The sequence below is a fragment of the Meriones unguiculatus genome, assembly GCF_030254825.1.
Source record: "Meriones unguiculatus strain TT.TT164.6M chromosome 13 unlocalized genomic scaffold, Bangor_MerUng_6.1 Chr13, whole genome shotgun sequence".
NCBI classification, from domain to species: domain Eukaryota; kingdom Metazoa; phylum Chordata; class Mammalia; order Rodentia; family Muridae; genus Meriones; species Meriones unguiculatus.
Genome location: NW_026843580.1, coordinates 1,752,270 through 1,761,599, shown reverse-complemented (window position 1 = coordinate 1,761,599; position 9,330 = coordinate 1,752,270). Strand labels below are relative to the sequence as shown.

General features: G+C 39.1%; 1 protein-coding gene across 1 annotated transcript; it reads right to left on the bottom strand.

Moving 5' to 3' along the window:
* Nucleotides 1-557: 557 nt before the first annotated feature.
* Nucleotides 558-8,693, bottom strand: LOC132650500 (zinc finger protein OZF-like). The gene is made up of 3 exons (XM_060375831.1): nucleotides 8,660-8,693; nucleotides 8,403-8,463; nucleotides 558-2,019 (listed from the first exon to the last, which is right to left on the bottom strand). Exons 1-3 carry the CDS (start codon nucleotides 8,691-8,693, stop codon nucleotides 558-560), a joined length of 1,557 nt encoding a protein of 518 aa, XP_060231814.1.
* Nucleotides 8,694-9,330: the final 637 nt, after the last annotated feature.

Below are 9,330 nucleotides of genomic sequence, written 5' to 3'. Positions count from 1 at the left end.
GAGATGAAACAAAGTTGTGTCCCACTCTGTACATATCTGCCATGGCCTCAAACCCCATGAACCTTACACACAACCTTACACACACACACACACACACCAGAAGTGTTTCTTTTTTAGTAATTATCCTTGCTGTTACATTATCTAGAACCTTTTATATATTTCCTATAGAACATAGTACGTCAAGATGAAATGACAAACGGATAATTAGCAGAAACATACAGAATCATGGAACATCAAATTATAAATACATATTCATATCACATCATGCTATGTAGTGAGATGCAGTCAATTGCTAATTATACCACATTCATCAGCTTTCTTTTCAGTATCAATCATTCATGAAAGTGAAGCCTATAGAAAAGAACAAAGATTTTATCATACTAAATACATTCATAAGGTTTTCTCTCTAGTAGGATTTTTTTCCTGGCTTTGAAAAAAAAATGTGACATGCAAAGGCTTTACTGGTAATATTCAGAGAGTTTCACTCCAGTATGAAATCTTTCAAGCTTTTGGAGATCACAGCAATATTCAAATGCTTTACCACATTGAGTACATTCCTAGGGTTTCTCTGAAGTATGAATTCTTTTATGCCTCTGGAGACCACTACAACTTGCAAAGGCTATATCACATTGATTACATTCGTAGGGTTTCTCTCCAGTATGTGTTCTTTTATGCACCTGAAGATTACTGTAGTGTGAAAAGGCTTTCCCACACTGATTACATCCATAGGGTTTCTCTCCAGTATGTGTTCTTTTATGCACATGGAGAGTACTGGGGTGTGAAAAGGCTTTACCACACTCATTACATTTGTAAGGTTTCTCTCCAGTATGTGTTCTTTTATGCCTTTGGAGACTACTGGGTTGTGAAAAAGCTTTCCCACACTGATTACATTTGTAGGGTTTTTCTCCAGTATGTGTTCTTTTATGCTTTTTGAGACTACTGGGTTGTGAAAAGACTTTCCCACACTGATTACATTTGTAGGGTTTCTCTCCAGTATGTGTTCTTTTATGCACATGGAAACCACTAGGTTGAGAAAAGGCTTTACCACACTGATTATATTTGTAGGGTTTCTCTCCAATATGTGTTCTTTTATGCACATGGAGACCACTAGGTTGTGAAAAGGCTTTACCACACTGATTACATCCATAGGGTTTCTCTCCAGTATGTGTTCCTTTGTGCACCTGGAGAATACTAGTGTTTGAAAAGGCTTTCCCGCACTGAATGCATTTGTAGGGTTTCTCTCCAGTATGTGTTCTTTTATGCACCTGGAGATTACTGTGGTGTGAAAAGGCTTTACCACACTGATTACATTTGTAGGGTTTCTCTCCAGTATGTGTTCTTTTATGCTTTTTGAGACTACTGGGTTGTGAAAAGACTTTCCCACACTGATTACATTTGTAGGGTTTCTCTCCAGTATGTGTTCTTTTATGCTTTTTGAGACTACTGGGTTGTGAAAAGACTTTCCCACACTGATTACATTTGTAGGGTTTCTCTCCAGTATGTGTTCTTTTATGCACATGGAGACCACTAGGTTGTGAAAAAGCTTTACCACACTGATTACATCCATAGGGTTTCTCTCCAGTATGTGTTCTTTTATGCCTTTGGAGACTACTGGGGCATGAAAAGGCATTACTACTTTGATTACATTCATAAAGTTTCTCTCTAGTATGTGTTCTTTCATGCATTTGGAGACTACCCTGTTGTGAAAAGGCTTGACAACAATGATTATAGTCACAGGACTGCTTTCCAGTATGAGTTCTTTCAGGCTTTCGGAGATCACTGCAACATACAAAGGCTTTATCACTTTGATTACATTGGTATGGTTTCTCTCCAGTTTGTGTTCTTTTATGCATTTGGAGATTTCCATGTTGGGAAAAGATTTTCTCACCCTCTTTCCATTCATAGGGTTTCTCTCCAGCATGTGTTTTTCTATGTAGGTGGAGTTTACTGTGTTGCAAAAAGCCTTTACCACATTGATTATATTTGCATGGTTTCTCTCCACTCTGATTCCTTTTATGCCTTTGAAGATCAGTGTGATGTGTGAAGGCTTTACCACACTGGTTACTTTCATAGGGTTTCCCATAAACATGTGTTCTTTCATTCCTGCAAAGATAATTAGGATATGTGTAAGCTTTACCATAATCATTACAATGATGATCTATTTGTCAGTGTAAATTAAGGTTGCAATTTGGCATAACTGTAAAATAAAGGTTCATATTTACATTTTATCCTTTTGTTTACATTCATAGTTTCCCTCCTTGATTGTGGGTGTTTTGTACCCTACAAGATACCATTGATCGCGAGAAACTTTATTACATGCCTCACTTATAGCATCATTTTTCCATAAGTGGTTCATCACATATTTAAAAAGACCTAGAAGAACTCAGCTTTATCACAGTGAATGCATTCATTTAGTTTTAGTCATACTGATTTTGTAAAGTGAACCATCATAAACACAACAATTTCCAGAGGGCCTGTAATCATAGTGATTTTTTGTAGTGTGATTTATTTGACTTTATTTTCAATGAGTTTGGAAAACTAATTAAGTAATTAGTTTAATTATTAAAAATCCCCTGCTCAGACTAGACTTTATGAATGTGATACAAGTTCATGATTTATTTGTTATTAATAATGAATGTATGAAAACATGAACAAATATTAATTTATACTGTGGTCACTATCATGTGTTCTATTGTACACAGTTATAGTGAAGTTTAGAATGCAATAACTTATGATAATATACATCAGGAAAAAGCCCACTCAGGAAAAGTGAGCTTTGGTGAATACTTCCCAAAAGTACCTCTACACAGATGTAATGATGGAGACCTACAAGATCATCACTGCTACTGGGGAGACAATGAATGCTCTTTAACATTTCATTAATAATTCATTTATGAATGATGATTAATAAATTAAATATAAATTTGCACCACATTCAGAAAGTTTGCACAAAATAAGGACTACTACACATCTTCTACTTGTTCTGGGAAAGAGAGGTATGTTTCTATTTTCCATATCCGTATGCTCACGTGAGTTGTATCACACTTGACAAAAAATAGTTATTTAAAAAAGAACAATAGGGGATCCAAGATGGTGGCAACCAGCGTACATCATATCTGTGAGGCCGAGGATCTGAAACTCTGAAATTGGTGAGTGGAGAGGCAGCTAAAGCCAGAACATCTACATTGCGGCTTCCTTGGCAAGAGGGGACAACACATGAGCTGAGACCATTTAGATCCATGTCATCCAAGGACTCCTCTGGGGACTGAGAGTGGTGAGCATTTGATCCCTGTGCATTTTCCCTTATCAGGTCTCCCTTCTCCTTAGCCGAGGCAGCCCACAGTACCCCGCAGCTCCTAGCAGAACACTCCCTGCTTCCTGACTAAGTCAGCAGGGGAAGGCCTCCTAAGTCCTCAGTGGCAGCTGCTGGCTATACCAGCCTTCCATGTCCCAGGTCCACAACCAACTGTATTGGCCCTTCAGGGCCTCCCAGCTAGTGACTGTACCAGCTTCCCAGACCCTAACTGGAGGGCAGCTGGCTGTACAGGCCACCCAGGACTGCAGACTGCTGCAGGGTCTCCACAACGCTTCCCATAAGACATCTGTACCTGCCTCCCACTTCTGCAGCTGTGGCTGGACTCCCCCAGTGGACTGTTTTACCAGCTTCCAAGTTTTGCAGCTGCAGCACCACTGAGCTGATAGAGCTCCTACATCCAGATTTGCCCAAGCAGGGACACATCTGGGAGTAGAAAACAGGGGGAAAACCTGTGTTCTCTAATTAGACCAAAGAGCTCTGAGCATGCCTTCATATGAGTGCCTGCAGAGTCCCAGATCCAGGGTCCCTCTACTCTATCAGCCAGACATCAGATCCCTCCCACCCACATACCCACTGTGGACAACATTGGTATTCTTGGGGCAGTGTTCTCAACATGGAAGCCCCGGTTCTACAAATAAACCAGTGGACTCCAGGCAAACAACTCCTGGAGCCCATGCAGAGCTGAATACCAATGGCATGTAGACTACTGAGATATTCGGGGAATCTGCACATGTGCATTGTGTCTGCCAACTCTGGCAGCGTAAACAATCACTCTTGTGCCTGCACTATCCCGGGCACCATATTCCAGGCATTTACACTATCTAGCACACTCTCCTTCAAGGCACCCTTCCTTGTACACACTTGTTCAAACACATTTGTGCTTCTGTGCTGGTGGATATTCCAACACACACACTCACACCTGTGGACCTCTCCCATCTTCCTGATGAATACTCCATATACCAGAGAAAGATGAAACCAGTCTGAACAAAAAGTGAAGATTACGGATAAGCAGGTGGCCAGAGGTCTGCGCAGGAACATATCCAATAAAAAAAATCAGGACATCATGGCTTCAGCAGCAACCCCACAAATCAGTGGATACTTTAATTCATCAGAAACACAGGAAAATGATTTTGAAGCTATACTTATCCAGTTATTAGTGACACACAAAGGAATGAACAAATCTCTCAAAGTATAGCCACAGAAATGGAGGCAAATAAAGAGGAAATGACCAAAGCTCCTAAAGAAATACAGGCAAACATAGCCAAATGAAGAGGCACAAGTAGAGGCACAATTAGTGCCATATAGAGAGGAAACCATCAAAAACTAGAGACCATTGCAGAAAGAGAAGAATCCATGTTCAAACAGCAGAAAGGAAATGGTGCAAGGTGTGAAAACAGAATTAGAACCAATAACAAAAACACAAACAGAGAAACACCTGCAGCTGGAGAACATCTAGAAAACATCAGGAACCACAAAAGTAAGCATCACCAATAGAATACAAGAGATGGAAGGGAGAATCTCAGGTACTTAAGATATGCTTGCAGCAACTTAAACTTCTCTCAAAGAAAAAGTAATATTAGAAATATTCAAAACACAATCATTCCAAGAAATCAAGGATACTCTGAGAAAACAAAATCTATATAAAGAAATAAGGAAGTTAAACAGCAAAAAATCAAGCAATCCAATTAAAATTGGAGTACAGAGCTAAACAGAGTATTCTCAATAGAGGAATATCGAATGGCAGAGCAACACTTAAAGAAATGCTCAACCTCATCAGTCATCAGAGAAATGCATATCAAAACGACCCTAATATTTTACCCTACACATATCAGAGTGGCTAGAATAAAAAACTCAAGAGACAATACTTGCTGGAGAGGTTGTGGAGAAAGGGGAACCCGCCTCCACAGTTGGTGGGAATGTAAACTTGTACAACCACTCTGGTGAGCAATCTGGCACTTTCTCAGACAACTAGGAATAGCGCTTCCTCAAGATCCAGACATACCACTCCTAGGCACATATTCAAAACAGGCTCAAGTATACAATAAGGACATTTGCTAAACAATGTTGGTAGCAGCCTTATTTGTAATAGCCAGAAGCTGGAAACAGCCCCGATGCCCCTCAGTGGAGGAATGGAAGCACAAATGGAGGTAATATAAAATAGACTATTACTCAGCAATAAGAAACAAGGAAAATGTTGCACCCGGTATATACTCACTCATACAGACATATAATATAGGATAAACCTACTAAAATCTATACACCTACAGAAAATAATCAAGAGGGAAGATTCTTCCTAAACTACTCAATTCCTATCCATAAAGACAAAGAGGATGGACATCAGAAGAAGGAGAAAAGAGAGAACAAGTCAGGAGCCTGACACAGAGGACCTCTGAAAGACTGCCCTGCAGACTATCAATGCAGATGCTGAGACTAATGGGCAACCTTTGGGCACAGTGCAAGGAATCTTAGGAAAGAAGTGAGAAACAGTAAGATATGGAGAGGACAGGAACTCTACAAGGAGAGCAAAAGAACCAAAAAATCTGAGCACAGGGGTCTTTCCTGAGACTGATAATCCAACCAAGGACTGTGCATGGAAATAACCTAAGACCCCTGCACAGATGTACCCCATGGTAGTTAAGTATCCATGTGGGTTCCATTGTAATAGGAAGAGGGATGTCTCTGACATGAACTGATTGGCCTGCTCTTTAATTACCTCCTCCAAAGGCGGAAGCATCATTACCAGGCCACAGAAGATGACAATGCAGCCACTCCTTATGAGACCTAATTGACTAGGATCAGAAGGAAGGAAAAGAAGACCTCCCCTATCAGTGGACTTGGGGAGGAGCATGCATGCAGAGGGTGGAGCAAGGGAGGGATTGGGACAGGAGGAGGGAGGGAACCACAGGGGAATACAAAAGGGAAAAAGTTTAATTAATAAAGAATAAAAAAAGAAAAAATCTAAGAATAATAGGAATAGATGGAAAAGAAGATTCCAGGCTCCGAGGTCCTGAAAATGTTTTCCAGAAAATCATGGAAGAAAATGTTCCCAACTTAAAGAAAGAGTTGTCCATTACCACAAAAGAGGCCTACTGGACACCAATAGACAGGGCCAGGATAGAAACTCACATCACATCATAGTCAAAATGTAATCTACATATAAACAAAATGAAGGAGAAAAACCACCTGATCATATCCTTAGATGCTAAAAAAGTATTTGACAAAAATCCAACACCCATTCAAATTTAAACTGTTGGAGAGATCAGGGATACAGGCCCGTATGTAAACATAGGGAAGGCAATATACAGCAGGCCTATAGCCAACATCAAACTAAAGGCAGAGAAACTTCAATCAATCCTACTGAAAACAGGGAGAAGGCAAGGCTGCCCACTCTCTCCATATCTCTTCAACACATTACTTGAAGTCCTAGCTACAGAAATAAGACAACTAAAGGAGAGAAGGGGATACAAATAAGAAAGGAAGAGGTCAAAGTATCACTAATCACAGATGATATGATAGTATACATGAGTGACCCCAAAAATTCAACCAGAGAACTCCTTCAGCTGATAAACTCCTTCAACAAAGTGGCTGGATACAAAATAAATGCAAAATAATCAGAAGCCCTCCTGTATACCAAAGACAAAAGGGTTGAGAAAGAAATTAGTGAAACAACACCCTTTACAATAGCCACAAATAACAAAGTACCTTGGTGTGACTTTAAACAAGCAAGTGAAAGACCTCTTTGAAAAAACTTCAAGTTCCTGAAGAAAAAAATTGAAGAAGATATCACAAGATGGAAAGATCTCTCGTGCTCATGAATCCATAGGATTAACATAGTGAAAATGGCCATCCTGCCAAAAGCAATCTACAGATTCAATGCAATTTCCTTCAAAATAGCACCGTAAATCTTGCAGACCTGCAAAGAACAATTCTCAACTACATATGGAAAAAGAAAAAAACCCAAATTGCCCAAACGATCCTGTACAACAACTGTTTGTCTGTAGGTATATCTATCCCTGTTCTCAAGCTATACTACACAGCCATAGTAATAAAAACTACATGATATTGGCATAAGAACAGAATGGTGGATCAATGGAACTGAATAGAAGACTCAGAAAAAAATCCACACGACTACAGTCACTTGATTTTTGACAAAAAAATCCAAAAGCATACAATGTAAAAAAGCAAGCACCTTCAACAAATGGTGCTGGTCTAACTGGATATCTACCTGCAGGAAAATGCAAATAGATCCATACTACCCACTCTGTACAAAACTAAAGTCCAATTATATCAAAGACCTCAACGTAAAACCAGACACACTAAATTAGTTAGAAGAAAAAGTAGTGGCAGAAAAGCCGACAGAATCAGAAAAATATTTGGCAGAATATGATACATGCATCTCTCACGAGACAAAAATGGAAATGAGCTTCTTAAGGGGTACTACATGAAGATGGAGGGGGTTTTACTGGGACAGGAATAGAAAGACAGGTTGGAAGGAGAGAACTGAGGTCAAGATCAAATGAGCCAGAGAATAAAAAAGACCTGAAGATTGGAAAAGACAGATGGAGTTAGTTTGAGACTATACAAAGCAATTAGGTGACAGCAGAAAAGCCAGATTTAATAAGGAAGCTAGGAGAGGAGTTTGAGCCAGAAAAGCTGAAATGAAACAGCCATCTATGAGCTCAGAAAGAACAAGATAGGGTGTGTCTATTGAGCAGTAATTCTCAGAAGCCAAAAAACTGCTAGGCCTAAGGTAGGTTGTATGAAACCTAGAATCTGCCCTGCCCAGGCCTAGGGTAGCAGACAGAGGGGCAGTAATCTTTGGAGACCATGATTTATGGGTTGAATAAAAGTCCTTTTTACAGTAATATCTGTTTAGCAAAGGTTTCACTGTCTTCATTCATATCAAAATGCCTTGAAAACATAAGGAAGATAGCTTACATTGAGGAACATGAGTTTGGGAGAATTTAATATTCCTTAATACTCTAGAATATTGGATTCTTTACACTATTGCTTTCCTTTAAAACTCCTGTGACACATTGAAAATTTTTCACAGGCATATTTATATCAGCTTCCATGAGATAATTACCTTCCATATCTTCTAGAACGTTGACACTGTTCTTCAATATTATGGTCTTCCCAATTGTAGCCTAAAATATATACCAGAAAGAGTTGATATTTTATTGAAAATTAGGGAAAATTTAACTTTCTTTCTTCAGTGACCTTAGAAACATGATTGATTTACTCTTCCTCATTCAAATTGAAATTACATAAGAGCATGATTGAGAAAAATCAACAACAGATGTCCACTTTAACCAAATAGTGAAAGAAAATTCACTGTCTTACCTATGGCTGTAAGGTGCTGGTAGGTCTCTATCATCACATCTTTGTAGAGATTCTTCTGGGAAGGATCCAGCAAAGCCCACTCTTCCCGAGTGAAGTACACATTCACATCATCAATGGTGATAGAATTCTAAATTATCCCAAACATGGGTATAAGAGAAAGCACAATAGTGGCAACAATGTAAAAGTATACTTCATCGACAATATATTCATATAATTCTGGATCTTCCCTGAGTTACCTCCTGACAGAAAATTTCTGATGTACTCACCTGGTCATTTTAGAAGTAAACTAAATGAGGATGTTCATCTCATTTCTGCACCTTTTGAATAGAATATAGCCTTCCAAGAGAAATGTCAATTAACAGACATAAAGTAAGCAAGTCAAGGATGTTGATGAACAGTACAGACCGCAGATCACAAAATTGTATGCACAATTACTACTACAATAATTATGGACAAGCAGGATGTATTGGCTCATGACTTTAATTTCAGTTGTCAGGAAGCAGAGGTATGTGTATCTCATTTAGCTGGAAGCCTGTCTCGCACCAAAACAAATTTCATGATATCCAGTTGAGGTAGAGTTAAGGCCTTTATCGCTGCAAAAACCATTTAATTAAGAAAGATTCAAAGAACTCCATGGTATTTCTGAAGATCCTACAAAGAATTATTTACTC

Coding starts and splice junctions, on each gene's coding strand:
- LOC132650500 (XM_060375831.1), bottom strand. CDS start 8,693: ATGATAGAGACCTACCAGCACCTTACAGCCATAG. Junction 8,464..8,659: donor CCAGCACCTTACAGCCATAG/GTAAGACAGTGA, acceptor TATATATTTTAG/GCTACAATTGGGAAGACCAT. Junction 2,020..8,402: donor CGTTCTAGAAGATATGGAAG/GTAATTATCTCA, acceptor TGATCTTCAAAG/GCATAAAAGGAATCAGAGTG.